General features: G+C 41.4%; 1 protein-coding gene across 8 annotated transcripts in view; it reads left to right on the top strand.

The window, feature by feature from the left end:
• LOC140629521 (intermembrane lipid transfer protein VPS13D-like) overlaps positions 1-18485 on the top strand; it is a 245136-nt gene that overhangs the window by 105555 nt on the left and 121096 nt on the right. For 7 of the 8 annotated variants that reach the window (XM_072819044.1, XM_072819043.1, XM_072819041.1 and 4 more), the window contains 8 exons: positions 1332-1523; positions 1831-1957; positions 3493-3635; positions 7140-7270; positions 7511-7686; positions 12156-12279; positions 13036-13271; positions 16872-16980. In XM_072819044.1, the coding sequence (XP_072675145.1) occupies positions 1332-1523; positions 1831-1957; positions 3493-3635; positions 7140-7270; positions 7511-7686; positions 12156-12279; positions 13036-13271; positions 16872-16980 (1238 nt within the window). Of the gene's footprint in view, positions 1-1331; positions 1524-1830; positions 1958-3492; positions 3764-7139; positions 7271-7510; positions 7687-12155; positions 12280-13035; positions 13272-16871; positions 16981-18485 lie in introns of those variants that run through there. The other variant, XR_012027379.1, reaches the window with a different exon arrangement.

Below are 18485 nucleotides of genomic sequence, written 5' to 3'. Positions count from 1 at the left end.
ACAACAAATCCAAAAGATATATAGAGGAAGTACTCAACAGAGCCTGTTTTCTTACGTTGCTCATTTGATGTGTGACTATCGGAAGTCATTTCATCTTTTGAAACCATGCTTTATTCCTAGCTGTAAAATGAGCAAAATTGTAGGTCTCTCCTTTTTTCCAGAAGGGAGAAAACGTGTACTCGGCACACACTGTACTCCAGACGTTAAATCAGGTGTTTTCACACGTGATCTCATGTAACCGTTATAGCAGTAGTTGTTTATATCCTGTTTACTGATGAAGAAATTGAGGTTTGGGTTGTTTTATCTAGCAGGTAATTTTCAGCCACAGGGATGAATCAGTCCTAAATTTGCAGCACTTAAGGCAAAGTGAGGAATTTAGAGTTTGGGCAGGACATATGTTGTTTTAAGTCTGTTGTAGACACATTGAAATAATGATGATGGAAGTATTTTTGTTGCTACAGCTGCGTGAGTGACCTCATTGTGTCCTCTCATTCAATCTTCACACAACTCCTGTCACAGGCTGACAGCTGTTGGCCCCATTTTACAGATGAGGAGCCTCAGACTTACTGGACTTAAGCAGTGTGTTCAGCGGTGACGAGTTTACATTTCAGTGAATATATAAATCCTTGAGCTTGATGTAGAAGAGCAAAAACAGTGCAGTGCTAGTGGTCTGTTCTAAGAAAGCAGATCCCTGCTCTGACATTTAAATATGTCTTTAACAAATTTTCCTGGAGCCCTGTAATGTGGACATGTCCCCACCCCCACCCCACCACCACTGCACGCACACACAGCACTCCTCTCTTCCCAGTCACGCTCCATGTGATGGTCACTTTTAATAACCACGCGGCCACACACCTACCAGTATTCTCCTCATTTGGCAGAGGATATACCACGAGGTTAGCTTGCCGCCCAGCACACAGCTGGCAAGGACAGACCGGGAATTGGAATTGGAATTGCCAAGACTGGGTCTTGGGCAGTGGGACTGCAGAAGACCTTACCTGTTAGCCTGTCCTTGCCTTTCCTGGGTTTGAGGTACCTGCCCAGCTCAGGGCCTGTTGAGTAGTAAGCTCATGGGGATCATTGATAGCTTTTTGATATTTTCATCCTTTTGATAATGGAGTTTAAACTCCCGTGTTCCTTCCAGGCCATCTGATTTGCTTCATACTTACTCTTGCCCCAGCTAAAGGAAAATGGCCATTCCAATAAGATTTTTGCCAGTTACATATGTAGTTACTGATTTTTCCAAAAGGAATCCAATTTTGTTTGGCTGTGGGCTATTTTGATAAACTACAGTGAGAACCCAGGCAGACAGTAGCTTGTATCTTCTTTAGGGGTATCACTGGAGAATTTCCCACTCTGTAAAGAATTGCTCATTCCACCGGGAACCCAAAACTACATGGTAAGAATGCGACTCTATGACATCAACCGTCGGCAGCTGAACCTCACCATCCGGATTGTGTGTCGAGCAGAAGGATCCTTAAAGATCTTCATTTCTGCTCCATATTGGTTGATTAACAAAACAGGTATGTACAGAGGCCGCTCAAGTAGGCCTTTGGCGTTGGTCATGGGAATTCAGATTTATTTGCTCAGCCAACCGAATGGAGCCAATGCAAATAGATGACTTCAACAGTCTAAGCTGCTGAAACTCTCCTGCTTCCATAATAAGTGCTTCATCATGGTCAGAACTGTCCTTTCAGACAACAGACTGAGCCCAGCAAATAAATTCAATTTTCACGATTCTCCCCCTTGACAATTTTTCCCTTTACCATCTACATCTGTCTTGCATAGACTGGGTGGGACTGATGTAAGCTGTCCCCCTCCTTCCTAAAGGGTTACCACTGATCTTCAGACAGGACAACGCAAAGACAGATGCTGCAGGTCAGTTTGAGGAACACGAGCTGGCCCGGAGCCTGAGCCCTCTCTTATTCTGCTACGCTGACAAAGAGCAGCCAAACCTGTGAGTACAGTTATTTATGGAAGGGGGAAATAAGCTCCTAGGCGAGGGAAAAAATTAGCAAAGGCTATAGTATATCCGTGTAAGTCGAAATATACTGTAGATAACAATCCTGACTTGGCAGGGGAATAGGACCATGACCTAATGGGATTTTTTCGGATCTAATTTCTGTGTCACTTGATATTGAAAATAAACCATTTGGTGGGTTTATAATGAAAGCTAGTTTTATTTTACATGTTTTGAAGTAGTGCTATTCATAACCCTGCCAATGAGGAGCACCCACGTGTTCCCTTCCTCCACTGCACGGTTTTCCCCTGCGCAGAGCCGTCAGCGGGGCAGCAGAGCTGGCATCCAAGGGGACTTAGCCTGGCCCTTTGGTAAAATGTCTGCCGCGCCAACCCAGCCTAGGTCGTTTTGTGTGAGGTTTTAGAGTCCATCTCTTTTACCCTTGAAATAAATGGCACCACTTCAAGATTCAGAGCACTCGCGTGTTTAAAGGCAGGAAGGAGCAACGGTGGTGAGATTTAGGTGACCTGGCCTTTGTGCATGTGGTAGAAGCATGAATTCCCTTTTGTTCTTGGTTTTGATGTTCTGCTTTTTATAGGAGTCTTCTCATTTGGAGCCTTCCTCAAGGGGAGCGCATCTGATAACGTTCCAGTGCCAACCCCTGCTGCGTAGTTCTTGTGGGCCGCAGCCTTCCTAGGAAGGAGTGGTCTCAGGTTGACTGGGGACTTACTGGACATGGCAGGAGATACAGACAACCAACCATCTGACACAGTGTCACGCCTTTCCTGAGACAATTCTGACAGTTTTAGATCAAGGACTTGACACTGGTGACGCAGCTTGACTTATTTAGGGAACTCACAGTTCACAAAGCATTTCCCCTCGCCCATCACATCCCCGTGGATTAGGCAGGGCAGGAAAGTGTTTTATTTTACAGTGAGGAAACTGAGGTTCCGAACAAACTACCCGTCCTGGGTTATGTGGCTTGTTAGTAGTAGAGCCGGTACACACATTCAGGAGTTCTGTATCCAGGATTCATGACAAGACATTGGCCAACCAGACAGCGCTTCGCCGTTGTAAGAGTACCAGGCCTGAGAAAGAAGGTTGTGCCTTCTGTACATAGTTTCCTGGTGTGCACGGAGTCGTGTGCGCACTTGTCTCATACAGTCAAGTTATTTCATGAATCCTTGAAACACCTGAGATAGTAAAGGATCAGATTCGAATCCTTGTTTCTCAGAGGAATAAAGTATCGTAGTCCTTTCCTCATGATTTATGCCCACAGAATCCTAATGTTTTCTCTGAACGTGTCCAGGTGTAGATGTCCATACATTTCACACATTGAGTAACTGTGGCTGCCTCAAAGGTAAGAGTCTTGACCACTAGCTGATTGCCCTTCTGTGTTGGGGAATCACACGAAAGTGAGGAAGAGTCAGTGTCAGAGTTCTGGTTTTGGGTGATCGTGTTACCTGATTAGAGCAGATAAGTAAGACTTTCTTACAGATGAATACATATATCTCTGCTTTTCTGCCCCACAGCTGCACGATGAGAATCGGAAGGGGGATTCATCCTGAAGGCATGCCGGGCTGGTGCCAGGGCTTCTCACTGGATGGTGGTAGTGGTGTCCGAGCTTTGAAAGTCATCCAGCAAGGAAACCGCCCAGGGCTGATCTATAACATTGGTGGGTTACATTTGGAGCAGCAGGAGAATCAGAACCATTGGCCGATGACCTCAGGCTTGGAGGAATAAGCTGGCCATACATTTTGGCCTGGCTGCAAGTGGTGATACTCTCATTTGGCATTGGGTCAGGTATCTGTTCTCTGAATGCTAGATTGATATCAACGCAGATCTGTTCTCCTAGGGATCTAAGGAGCCACCTAAACACTGCCCTTTTGAGGTCTGGGGCTCTGTTTAATTTCAGACTCACCTGTGTCAGGAAAGTATCAGTTTGGCTTGAATCCTTGTTTTTCATGGGAATAATAGGAACACTTAGAATGCTTTTCATCCTCCAAGCATTTCCCACGCATTCATTAAAACTTGCAAACCCTAAGAGGGTAAGGAGCATTGTTCTCCTTGAAACTGAAGCAGAGAGGTTAAGTGACTTGCCCAGATGCAAAGGACAAGTCTGGGTCAGAAGTAGGATTATGATTGGGGGGTACACATTTGAAGCAGAAAATGTAATAAAGTGTACTTAGTGGTTATAGTAACTAGAAGCCCCCAAACTAGCTTAACTTCTTGAGGGTGGTGAGGGGAGGGGAGAATGCTGTACCTGTGTACCTCATAGCCATCTGGAATGCTCAAAAGATTCTCTGAAGGGTTAAGGTAAGTTTGATTTAGATGTCTCAGGTTTAAAATGTTAGCAGTACCCCTTTCCTTTAGTATATAATTTCTGAAGCTCTCAAAGCACTGTTGAGGGCTGAATGTTGGAAAACCATCTAGAACCGTGCCTGTGCTGTCCATTGAACCCTCTGATGATGATAGTGTCCCATTCTGCACCGTCCAGCCCAGCAGCACTAGCCACATGTGGCCGCTGAGCACACAGGAGTACATTACTAACAAATACAGCCAGTGTGACTAAAGAATTGAATCCTTTCTTATACTGAAGTTTAATGAATTTAAATAGCCATTCATGATTAATGGCAACTGTAATTGGATGGTGCAGATACAAAGAGTCCTGTTGTAGAAGGAAAAACTGAGGTGGTATCATGTAGCTGTTTACCCTGAATCCCATGGAGGGTCCGAGATATGTTTAAGTATTTGAGGGCTTATTAGCAGGAGTCTCTTCCAAGTCCAGCTTCCTTTTCCTGTTTTTAGAACATGAATTCATATACATTCTCCCTTGACGTGGGCACTGTCTTTAAGGTTGATGTAAGATTTTTAGTAGAGGAAATTAATTCTCTGATCCTCCTGCCAGGGATCATTTTCTTTCTTTCTTTTATTATTACTGTTTGTTTGCCGGGGGTCATTTTCTGTACTGTGTCTTTACATCTGTTTGCTCCACCTCTTGAATAGGCAAAGGCTGCTTCGTGCTGTGTTTGGCTATCTGCTGGGGTATCGGGTCCTTGATATAGTTCCCAAAGAAAGATACCACAGGTTGGCTAGAAGCTGCAGTTGGAAAAAATTGAGGGGAGAAATGGAGCCTGTGTCTTCCAAAGCTGCTGATTTTCGGGAACCACAGAGTTACTGCAGAGGCAAACAGGTCTCTAGTCAGAAATATGCTGTGAGCACGCATATAAATTTTCATTCAAGGAGCATTCATTAAAAGTTATTGTGTATGTCTTTAGGAATGGTACTGTGATAGGGATTTTGTTTTTACACCAAAGAAAGGGATAGGGGGTTAGGCTGAGTTAGGACTTTATAATTCCTAAGGATCATGGGAGCTTGGCATGTATTATCAAGGGAATTTGTGGAATCTCTCACTTAAATATTTTTGAAGAATTAGATAGATGACTAGCTCCCTATCAGGAAAGTTTAAAAGTAAAATCCCGAGATGAAAAGCCAGGGAGACCTTGCCAGTTAGCCTTACATGTAAGTACCTCCAAAATAAAGGATTTTGTACATTTTTATCTTATCAGATACTCATTTATTGGGAGATTGCCACGGCCATATAAATGAAAAAGGAAACTTAAAAAGCCCGTTTTGTTTTTTAAAATTGGGTCTTGATACTGTAGATTCTTTTTGTAGTATCAAATTAAATATATCTTTTGTAGGCAGACTTTGTATTGGTTGAGATCAGCTACCTACAGATATCGATTTCTGACAATGCTTTCCTGTGTGTTGCAGAAAAAAAAATGATAGGGTACTTCTCCCTATTCGGGTATTACTTAGCATTTCTTAGATAACGAATTTCAGGGGTGTGTGTTGTGTGTGTGTGTGATTTGCTCAGTCTTTTACGTATTTTGAAGACTTAGATTAAAGCATCACCAGCTTTTTCAAGCTAGTACAGGTGAATTATGGCCTTAACAGGCTGGAATATTTATAATTGGGGTTCTGTTGGGACACTCAGGACACTTGGTTGCCATGTCCTAAGATCTCTTCTTTTTTTGTGGTTCTCTTGACACTTGCCGACTGCTAAATACAGTCCTTTTATTTGTCTTGTCATGACGTGAGCAAGGGCTGCTGAGGCAGTGTGCCTGGGGTTGAGCCCTAGCTGTGCCACTTACTGACTCTGTGGCCTCGTGCAAGTTCCTTGGCTCTCCAGGTGCCTTAGTTTCCTCCTCTATAAAAAGGAAAGTTTCCTCATCTATGAAAATACTATCTCATAAGGTTGTTAGGAGAATTAAATGTAAAGCCTTTGGGAGAGGCGCAGCCTGCATCAAGGATTCAATAAACATTTTATTATTTCTATCTATAAGTATTTCTATCACTGTATAACCAGAGCTCAGCCTAGTGCCTTGAATACAGTTGCTATATTTATTATCTGAATGAATGAATAATTTATCCCACTGGGTTTGGAATTTTTAAAATTGTTATCAGGGTTTTAAAGATAATTCAGTGCTGTTTTTTCCTTCTTTCTTTCTTGAGATCCAATATTTTGCGATTTCCATCTGATTGATTATGACTTCCTTTCCTTGGTATGTGTTTTGTTTGCTATTCTGTCTTTCCAGGATCTGATAGGTGCTGGAAACTCTTATCTTGTGAATGAATACATCCTATGATGTCTAGCTTTATGTTTCAGCTGGGTTCTTGGGCAATGGGGTAAAAGAAAGTCCTAGGGAAGAATCTGCTATGTTCAGAGCCATTCAGGATCCAGTTAAGTAATCTGAAGTTTCTGTGATATCATGTAAAAGGGGCAAGTTCTCAAGGAGGACATTTGTGTCCCAGATTTAAACAGATACACATTACTTAGATTAGATTATCTCCGTAGTCCATTTCGTAGATGGAAACTACCAGTACTCATGGCTGAACACCTGCCCTTGTGATGCTGTGCCCTTTTGTGAGGAGGCTAGGAATTATGAGGATATTGGTACCACCACTGAGACTTCTTCAGGCTGAAGTGGGCATAAAGAATAAGACTTTGAGAGCAGTTGTTTTCATTCCATCCTTGGAAGGCTTGACAGCACCTCTGGGTGATATGGTTGTTTTCTCAGGGAAACTGAGTAAATTGTGAAGCCTATTGACTTTTGACAGGCACGAATTTTCTTTCTTCTGATTAATTCATGGAAATGGTTCTTATTATTTGCAGGTATTGATGTCAAGAAAGGCCGAGGTCGATATATTGACACTTGTATGGTCATCTTTGCCCCTCGTTACCTGTTAGATAATAAATCATCTCACAAGCTTGCATTTGCACAGAGAGAATTTGCCCGTGGACAGGTAAGTAGTTTACTTTTGAAGAATGACTAGTGTTTATTTAGTAGCATGGAGAGTTTTAACGCCATGGTTTATCTCCCCATCAGCACTGTTAAGTTTTGTGATGTGAATGACCATTTTGGGCTTTTGGTACCCTAACCAGCTTGTGGTAGAGGGCAAGGCTCAGAGTAGGTGGTTACTCAGGAAACATTTGCTGTCTTGACTTGATTTGTTGAGTAAAGCCAGTGATCCTGTGTGTTTCAGGGAACAGCCAATCCTGAAGGTTACATTTCGACCCTTCCTGGTTCCAGTGTGGTGTTCCATTGGCCTCGGAATGACTATGATCAGCTCCTATGTGTCAGATTGATGGATGTTCCCAATTGTATTTGGTCTGGAGGCTTTGAAGTCAATAAGAATAATTCCTTCCATATCAACATGAGGTAATTTCAGAGACTGTATTTAGACAAAAAAGTAGCAGTGTTTGAGGTGCAATAATGTAAACAATGAGCTGTAAATACCATATAAATTAGAAATATCTACAAAGCTATTTATAGTAAATATTAATACTGTCCTTCATGAAATGGACATATATGTTTCTAGCTCGGACAAAGTTCTTAAAACTTGCAGCGATCAGGTAAGTTTGACCGAACATTTTGATGGTATGAATTAGAGGGTGTGTTGACAGTTTTGACCACAGTGCAGGAGCTGTGGGCTGAGGTGATAAATCCAAGGGCAGCAGAGCTCATGATCACCTGCAACTCTGAAAACTCTGTATTTAGATGCTAACATTGTTTATAGATTTTTTTTTTTTTATATTCTTCCACAGTGTACCCTCTTTTCTCACTTGGTGTTATTTTAGTAAATCATCTGGCCTTCTTTGTCCAACCCAGTGACCCTCAGGTTCTTATTAAGAAAAATTTAACAGATTCAGCCTCAACTATCACAGGATGACTTTCTTCTTTCTGCTTTTATCAAGTGCTTTTTTTTTTTTTTTTAAGGATTAAAGTTTTCTTTTTTTATTGTGATAAAATACACATACCACATGAGAAAGACAACACAACAGATTATTTTCTGGGCCTCAGACACGTAATATGAAATTTACCACTTTACCATTTTTAAGTTCACTAGGTTAAATGTGTTCATATTATAGGGCAGCCAGCATCCAGAACTCTTTTCATCTTGCAAAATGAAACTCTATACCCATTAACAACTGTGCATCTCACCTTTTCTCTAACCCTGCAGCCACTTATCTACTTTATCTCTAAATTTGGCTCCTCAGGTCCCTAAGATGGAGTGGAGTCATACAGTAGATGTAAGATTCTTAGTAAAAGAAACTATCAGGCAGTCCTGGTGGCTCAGTGATTTAGCGCTGCCTTCAGCCCGGTTGGGGTGTGATCCTGGAGACCTGGGATCGAGTCCCCTGTCAGGCTCCCTGCATGGAGCCTGCTTCTCCCTCTGCCTGTCTCTCTGTCTCTCATGAATAAATAAATAAAATCTTTGATTAAAAAAAAAAAAACTATCTGTGACTCTCCCATGGGATGGTCTTGGCACCCTTGTCAAAAATTATTTGACTCTATATGTGAGAGTTTATTTCTGTGCTCACGCTTCCATCCTCTGTGTGTTTGTCTTTATGTTAATATTGCACTCTTTTTGAATAATACAGCTTTGTAATAAGTTTTGAAATTAGCAAGTGTGACACCTCCGACATTGTTCCTTTTAAGAGTTATTTTGGGGGCTCATGGCTGGCTCAGTTGGTAGAGCATGGGACTCTTAATCTCAGGGTTATAAATTCAAGCCCCATGTTGGGTGTAGGTAGAGATTACTTAAAAATAAAGCCTTTAAAAAAGAAAGATATTATTTTGGCTGTTTAGAATTCCTTGAGATTCTATCAGAAATTCAGAGTAAATTCTTCTGCTGGAAAAAAATACCACTTGGGATTTGGGTAGAACGTGTATTAAGTCTGTAGATCCACACTGGGCAGCATTGCCATCTGAACAACATTAAGTCTTTGGACCTGTGCACATGGGATACCATTCCAGTTATTTGTGACCTGTTTAGTTTCTTTCATTAAATGTCTTGGCAGCTAAAGTCACTGAAATCATTGCTATTTTGATGCATTTAGAAGCAAAATTTAAGGTTTTATATTTTATGGTTAGTTCTCCATTGAGAACACTCTTGTAAAGGAGCAGAATACTGGCTGATTTTAAGAATAGTTGATGCAAGGGGTGCCTAGGTGGCTCAGTCAGTTAAGCGTCTGCCTTGGGCTTAGATCCTAGAGTCCTAGGATCAAATCCCACATCGGGCTCCCTGCTCAGTGGGAAGCCTGCTTCTCCCTCTCCTTCTGCCATCCCCCCCTGCTCATGCTCTCTCTCTCAAATAAATAAAATTTCTTGAAAAAGAATAGATGATGCAAAATAATATCTTTTTTGGCTTTTTAAAACATATTTTCTGAGGGTTGTTTTTTTTTCTTTGTGGTCAGTGGTGTACCCTTCATCATTTCCCTTTGCCCTGGCCCTGATTAGAGTTCATTGCATCTGATAAAGGGGGTTTTGAGCTGTGTCCCTAGGAGTCATCAGGGGTTTTAAGGAGGTGGCTTTAGGGGCTGAGGAAGCCAAGTGGGCAGGGCTTCAGTGCACTCATCCCTGCTTCAACCAAAGCTCTTGTCTGCTAGAATCCCATATCCTCACCAGATTTAATGGGGTGGGGAGGGGAGGAGTTAGTTCTGCAGTGGTTTATGTACTGCTTGGGTGGAGGTTGCCTTGATATGTTGTGTGAGAAGAGGAAGCCAATTCAGAATTAAGCAAAAATTGTTCATGACTACTTCAAGGAAAGAAGGAAGGAAGGAAAGAAAATGTGTGGAGGTGGGAGAAGATGGCTTGTGTACCTTTGTTAATTAACCCTTTGGAGCGGTTTTAGTGCACTAAAGTTACTGAGCACAGACCCACAGCCTCTTTCTCTGCCTTTCCCCAAGTTTTCATTTTGAAATGGTTTAAACCTACAGAAAACTTACGAGTAGTATAAAGAACATTCTTTTATCTTTCACCTGGATTAACTACGCATCAGCATTTTGCTGTGTCCTTGCTGTGCCCATTGCATGGATGCACACTTTTTTTCTGAGCCATTTGAAAGTAAATTGAAGTCATCCTGTTAAAAAATCCATCCATAAAAACTTCGTTTATCCACTTAAAGACAGGGACATTTTTTCTGAGTAAATATACTATTACACACTGAAGAAATTTAATGTTGGTTTTTTTTCTGATAGTTTTTTTAAATTGATCTCTATACTTAACATAGGGCTCAAACTCACGACTCTGAGATCAAGAATCACATGCTCTGCTGACTGGCCACCCAGGTGCCTTCTGATAAATAGTCTTTTGAAATGTCCTTCATAGAGGCGCCTGGGTGGCATAATCGGTTGGGCATCTGACTCTTGGTTTCAGCTCAGATCGTGATCTTAGAGTCATATGATTGAACCCTGTATCCAACTCCATGCTTAGCATGGAGTCTGCTTGGGATTCTCTGTCTGAAGTAAGTAAATTAAAGAAAAAAAAAAAAGGACAGCCTGGGTGGCTCAGCGATTTAGTGGCACCTTCAGCCCAGGGCGTGATCCCAGGGTCCTGGGATTGAGTCCCACGTCTGGCTCCCTGCATGGAGCCACTTCTCCCTCTGCCTGTGTCTCTGCCTCTTTCTTTCTCTGTCTCACATGAATAAATAAATCAAATCTTAAAAAAAAAGAAAGAAAGAAAGAAAGAATGAAAGAAAGGAAGAAAGAAAGAAAGAAAGAAAGAAAGAAAGAAAGAAAGAAAGAAAGAAAAGAAAGAAAGAAAGGAAAGAAAGAAAAAGAAAAAAAAGAAAGAAAAAGTCCTCCATAGCAATTCCGCTCCCCCTGATTGAGGACCTGGTCACAGATCATCCATTTTATTTGGCAGATAAATCTCATCCACTTTAATCTAGAGTAGTCCTACTTTTCCTTTTATTTATTTTTGCCTTTTTTGACATCGAAATTTTTAAAGATTCCAAGCCAGTCTCTTGTAGAATGTTTTATTTTCTAGATTTTTTCTGAGAGTTTCCTATATGTAGATTTTGGCTAAACATTTTTGGTAAGGATACTACTACTTATGTGGTGTTATGTATTTCCCAGTGGGTCACACAGGAAGCCTGTGCCATCCATTGGTCCCATTATTGATGTTGCTACATTCAGCCATCACTTGACTAGGGTGGTGTCCACCGGGTCTCTCTATTGTAAAGTTACCTTTGATTCTTTGTGGGCAGTAGTAGACCATTGAGGGGATAATTTGAGGCTGTGTGTATTCTGCTCCCCAGAAACCTTTGACCCGGTGGTTTGATGGTTCTTACCTGAATCAGTGATTACATGTACAGTAAATACATCTTCTGCATTTATTAACTGATATTCTTTTGTGAGGAAGAGCTTCCTCATTCTCTCCAGTGATGTACCTATATTTAAATACACATACACACATAAACAAAAAAACTATGATTTACATACTGGTAACTACTTGGATTCTTCGTCATCTTCCCTCATCCTATACTAAAAACCCTGGTTATCAATAACATCCATATATTAGTTCGAACCATGTGAAATTGCTCTTTTTTATGTCAAAGCAACAACATTTACTTATTTGCTATGCTAGCCCTATTACCCAAAACAGACCCACTCAGTAAAATATGTAGGTCTTGTTGTGCAGTGACAATGTGCTGTTCAGAAATTGTTTGGATGAATTTTCTTTTTATTCAGTGATTAACATGGCCAATTTCTAGTTTTTTTAATGTGACCAAAGAGGACACAGTGGTATGTACCTGTTGAGGTCCAGATGAGAAGTCTTTAAGAGAGTGAGCTCTAAGTTTTTTCCTCCACAGTGTGCAGCCTCCTTGTTTCCTTTATTTGCAGAGATACCCTGGGGAAGTGCTTCTTCCTGCGCGTGGAAATTACTCTCCGAGGAGCCACCTATAGGATCTCATTCAGTGACACGGACCAGTTACCCCCTCCTTTCCGAATTGACAACTTTTCTAAGGTATCGACTAGAGTCATGAGCCAGTTGGGCTGTTTCACGTGTGGGAATGTGGAGTATGCACTGCCTTGAAGATAAGGATGAAATACATTTTAAACTTGGGTTGGAAAGAAACTGTATGGGGGTCTCTGCAGCTGGACAACACTAGACATCCTACCCCCAGGAGGTGGTTTCTGCTGGTTGGTTTGATTGCTGCACAGCCTTTGCCCAGAAGGGACTTCTCAGCCCCCCACAATCATTCTGACTAGATTGTTTGGTGGACATGGTGCCCCCTGTAGACATTCTACACAAACAGAGGAGGAATCAGAATCAGATCATCCAATGACAATGGGGATGGGCAGTTTTACTGTTGCCTCCTTACAGTGAACATTTTTTTATAAATCTTCCAAGTAAAGCCAAAATGGTATCAGAAGAGGCTGTTTTTAAATTATGCCTTCGAATAACAACATCTTATAATACGTGACTTCCCATAGCTGAATTCCAGAATTTGTATTCCTTTCTATGTTCAGAGTATATCTATTATAGGGGGTGAGAGTGGAAGAGATGGCCCTGTCCTTTAGTTGTTGGGCTTGGTGCAGCTTGGAAGATGACTAGAAAGGCATTTGAAGAAACCAGAGGATTATGCTTAAGATTGTGGTTATGCCCTATGTAGGATTTGCTTGGGCAGGATCTGGAACTTAAACCTAGGGAGCACTGACTCACTTTCCAGTAACAGCATTCTGAATCAAAGTCCTCTTTATCCTCTCTGCCGTTACATAGGTTCCTGTTGTCTTTACTCAGCACAGTGTAGCGGAACCCAGGCTCCGAACTGAAGTGAAGCCCATGACTTCATTGGACTATGCCTGGGATGAACCCACCCTGCCTCCTTTCATCACGCTGACCGTGAAGGGGGCGGGCTCCTCAGAGCTCAACTGCAACATGAATGACTTCCAGGATAACCGACAACTGTATTATGAAAACTTCATTTACATTGCTGCTACCTATACATTCTCTGGGTAATTCGGAGTTAAACTACTGTTCTTATAAAGCAGAAGGTGCTAATTATTAACTGATTTTAAGTTTTAAGCAGTTCTCAAGAGGCCCAAGGAATGAAGGAAGATTCCTTCCATTCTTTTCCAAATCCTAGGCTCTGGGTCTGTCTTGAAAGGTCTTAGGCTAAACCCTTGTCTTCTGGCTAGATTACATTTATCCAAAGAGGCAAGACTGTTCTTTCTTCAAAGAACTCCCCAATAATCCATCCTAGTATTTAACATTCCTCCCTTAAGATACTATTCTCATATCCTCCGTTCTTCTTGTTTAAGGTGGTATTTTTAGTGTATTTTTTAAACTTCGTGCTATTTTTATCTTTTCTCATTTGAAACTGACTAATCTTTATCATAATTATTCAAACCATCTTCCTGACTCCCCTCTCTCATTGAGAATACTGATAATCACCTATAGCCAACCAGAGTAGGTCAACTTGACAGTAATTCCAGCAACCTTGGAATTATAACTTCCACTGTCCTCTGACTAGCTGTATTTAGAAAACTCAGTTGAAGAAGAGCAAGTTTATTCTGGTTGTGTTGTTAGATTGGTACACAGAGATTCAAAACATTGGGCTTTCAAAACCTAGTCATCTCACCAACATGTTAATACAATTGATCATTCCTATGCCAGTCATGGGGCCAATTTTAAAGTTTACCTGTAGGAACGCCTGAGTGGCTCAGCGGCGGAGCATCTGCCTTCAGCTCAGGGTGTGATCTGGGAATCCCGAGATCAAGTCCCACATTGGGCTCCCTGCATGAAACCTGCTTCTCCCCGCTGCCTGTGTCTCTGCCTCTCTTTCTGTGTCTCTCATAAATAAATAAAAATCTTAAAAAAAAAAAAAAAAAAGTTTACCTGTGGAAAAAATGAGAAATAGCTAAATCTTTAGCATTACAAATATGGATCACCTGGTGATTAGGACATTTAAAGCCAGATTCCTTTAAAATGTTCTAAGTAATTTTGCTTATGAATGATATTTTTGTATCTGCCTGAGGCTCAAAAAATAATCTCTGGATCTAGTGGTACCTCTCACCTACGTAGAGTCCAGATTTCACTAGTCATGAATTGAATGGCATCTTTGCTTAGAATAGCCATTCTTTTCCAGTTTGTCACAGCTCTCCTTGGAAAGAATGGTGCTGGGTGGTTTATCTTGTGATTAAGTCAGTCTGCTCGTTTCTCTTGAAAGATTATGGCACTTGCCAGTGTGACATGCTTAAGATTTTAGTGCCTGAAAAACCAGTTCTTAATCTGGTTGCTAATCATGTTTTTCCCTTTATGTTCTCCTATTTAATTCCAGTAGTTATTATGCTCTTTAACTGAAGAATCCTGAAGGGTGATTGTGAGTTTAATGGGTTGGATAGATAGGGAGCAGATAAAAAAAAGCTTCCTGGGAATCTTGGTGTGTGGAGAGATTACACCATGTTTTGGAGTCTATTAGACACTATTTCTTTGCATTTTCACAGGGAACAAATGCTGAGGATGAGACTAGTTTTGTTTTGGTTTTATTTTCAGTTGAGGTGAAATGTGCCCAACATAAAATTAAGTGTTGAAAACTGAACAGTTCAGTGAAATTTAGTGCATCCGTGATGCTGTCCTAGCTGGAACTAGAGCCCCCATCTAGTTCCAGAGCATTTTCATTAGTCCAAGAAGAACATCCATTAAGCAGTTCTCCCCAGGCCCTGGCAACCACCAGTCTGCTTTCCATCCCTAAGGATTTACCTGTTCCAGATATTTCACATAAATGGAACCATAAATATGTGACCCTTTGCATCTGGCTTCTTTCACTTAGCATGTTTTCAGGGCTCATCCATGCTGTATCATGTGTCAGAATTCCCTTCCTGTTATGGGTGAATAATACTCCATTGTGTGGCCGTACCACACTGTTGTCCACTCGTCTGTTGATGAACATCCGTGTCTTCTCCAACGTTCAGCCATTGCCAAGGGCGCTGTTGTCAGCAAGCCTCTGTGTGTGTTTTCAGTACTTGTTTCAGGTTCCTTTGTGTATTTACCTAGGAGCAGAATTGCTGGGTTCTCTGGTATTTTTTATGTTTAACTTTTTGAGTAATTGCTGTGCCGTTCTCTGCAGCAGCTGAATCACTGTACATTCCCACTAGCAATGTGCAAGGGTTCTGATTTCTCCCCAGCCCCCCAACACTTGCTATTTTATTTTATTTTATTATATTTTATTTTACTTTATTTTATTATATTTTTATTTTTATTTTTATTTTATTTTTTAAGATTTTGCTTATTTATTCATGAGAGACAAAGAGAGAGGCAGAGACACAGGCAGAGGGAGAAGCAGGCTCCATGCGGGGAGCCCGATGCGGGACTCTATCCCAGGACTCCGGGATCATGTCCTGAGGCAAAGCAGACGCTCAACCGCTGAGGCATCCAGGCGTCCCCTACATTTTTTTTATTGTAACCTTCCTACTGAGCATGTAGTGACTTCTTGTTGTGGTTTTGATTGGCCTTTCCTTAATAACTTAGGATGTTGATCTTTTCATGTGCTTATGGGCCATTTTTTGGAGAAATGTTTATTCAAATACTTCACTCATTTTTAAATTTGGCTTTTTGCATCTTATTGTTGAGTTTGAAGAGTTTCTTGTATAATACGGATACAAATTTGCAAATGACCTATATGATTTGCAAATATCTTCTCTCCTGTAAATTGTCTTTTTACTTTCTTGATGGTGTCCTTTGAAGGGCAGAAGTGTATAATTTTGTTGAAATCTAATTTATGAGTTTATTTTTGTCACTTGAACTTTTTTGGTCACAAAACCTAGTTTTTAACCCCGAATTTATCAGTCCCTTTTTTAAAAATAAAGATTTTATTTATTCATGAGAGACACAGAGAGAGAGGCAGAGACACAGGCAGAAGGAGAAGGAGGCTCCATGCAGGGATCCCGGTGCAGGACTCAATCCCAGAACTCGGGGATCATGCCCGACGCAGACGCTCAATGGTTGAGCCACCCAGGCATCCTTATCGGTCCCTTTTTTGATGATAGAGATTAGTGGAGACAGGAGAATAAATAAAATCTTATCAAAATACACCAAAGTTTAGCTAGGCTGCAACATTCCATAAAGCTTAGGATTCCTAAGCCACAGAGAAACACAACACAATTGAGTTGGAAGAAGGTGATTATATACCCTTTGTTTTCTTTTCATCCTAAAGGGACTCTCATTTCTTGCCAAGCCTTGGGGATGCAGTGATGCTGGTTTTCTGTCTGGCAAAGAGTAGAGCCAATTCTTGGATCCTTGGAATGTTTGACTTTTCAGGTGGTACTGGGGGAAGCTCTAAAGATAAATAGTTATTCTTTTATGTCTGAGCTTTAAGGCATCAGGAGTTGCACAATGTCAGTATGTCTTCTGACAAATGAATCCTTGAACCATCCAAGAAAACACAACCTTGATCTTTCCACAACTTGAGTTAGACTTCTTCTTCTATGATTAAAAAAAAAAAAAAAATCCTCTTTTTAGATGAGGTTTTAAGCATTTGCTTCTGAGTACTTGAAGACATGTGTGAGTGCATGTATATACACATGTGCATGTATGTATTATTGTCTTAATTCTAGTTTACAGGAGGGGACAGGAAGGCCTGTGGCTTCCAACAAGGCCACTACCTGTGCAGAGCTTGTCTTGGATGTCTCACCAAAGACACAAAGAGTCATTTTAAAGAAGAAGGTAAGAAAATGTAGCACTTGGAATTTAGAAGAGGAGGTTTTGAGCCCTGGAAGGGCCTCTGGTCAAGGGAAGGGAGGCAGGCTGGACAGCTGGCTGGGTGGGGAGGGGACACGGGAGTCTCACCTGCTCGGGTTGGAGTTCTTCCTCCTATCCTATGATACCTGCTCCAGGAATTCCATGCCCTTCTCATCTCCGTTGCCCTTTTGGGGGTAACTTCCTTCTCGAATTCATTTTTTCCAGATTTGTGATTTGCTGTTTTCATTACTCTGTTTTTCTAGTCTACTTTTCCCTAAACTGAATGGGGAAATGATCAAACTGACAACTTTTTCCCTTTTCTTGCTGACAGACATTCTTTTCAGGTCAGTTGAGGGAAATGTTTCTGAGATATAGAGAGGAAGACAGTGAAATTTGGCCAGAAGCATCACAGAGGACAGAAGGACAGGAAGGATAAGTAGTTCAAACCTAAAAAAAATGAAAGCTATTTGAGAACAGAGAGGTGCAGAAGTGACTCTAAGAGGAGGAAGATTACCAAATTGCGTGATTTTTTAAAACACATTTACCTGAAAGCTGTGTTCTTGAAGATTTTCCAAAATATAAATCACACAGTCCAAAAATAATCCTGATAAGTGAATGTCTCTTGAACACGCCATTACCCTAATGCTGACAAAGGACCGGCCTTTTATAACCAAAAGTGGTATTGTGTGTGTCAGTGGTGTAGCTTCATTTGGATTTGAGTTTATACAGCTCCTCTCACATTTTTAAAAAAGTTTATTTATTTATTCGTGAGAGAGGCAGAAACATAAGCAGAGGGAGAAGCAGGCTCCATTCAGGGAGCCCGATGCAGGACTCGATCCCATGATCTGGGGATCACAACCTGAGCTGAAGGCAGGTGCTCAACCACTGAGCCACCCAGATGTCCCTCCTCTCACATTTTTAATTGGGGAGAGGTGTAGATTCAAATCATCTCGAATTTTGTACATCAAATGAAACTTTAATACATTTTTTTTTAAAGATTTTATTTATTTATTCATGAGAGACACAGAGAGAGGGGCACAGACACAGGCAGAGGGAGAAGTAGGCTCCATGCAGGGAGCCCAATGTGGGACTCGATCCCGGGTCTCCAGGATCACGCCCTGGGGGTGCTAAACCACTGAACCACCCCGCCTGCCCAATACGCGTTTTTAATTCACTTTTTGTTTTTAACCGCTTTATTGAGATATAATTCATATAGCATACAGTGTACTATTAAGGTTTGCAGTATATCCACAGATATGTCCGAGCATCATCACACTCAATTTCATAGCATTTCATCACCTCTAGAAGAAACCCTGTATCCTCCAGCTCTTGCCCCATTTTCCTCTCACCCCCTAGCCCTAAGCAGTCACTAACCTACTTTCCATCTCAATATAGCCCCCTGTTCTGGACTTCCGTATGAATGGTGTTTTTTGAGTGGCCTCTTACACTGTGTCTAAGGTTCTCCTGCCTGTCACCCTATCAGTACTTCT

Source organism: Canis lupus, assembly GCF_048164855.1.
Source record: "Canis lupus baileyi chromosome 16 unlocalized genomic scaffold, mCanLup2.hap1 SUPER_16_unloc_1, whole genome shotgun sequence".
In the NCBI taxonomy this organism is placed as follows: domain Eukaryota; kingdom Metazoa; phylum Chordata; class Mammalia; order Carnivora; family Canidae; genus Canis; species Canis lupus.
Note: the sequence above shows the minus strand (reverse complement) of the source record. Positions and strands in the feature narration are given on the sequence as shown.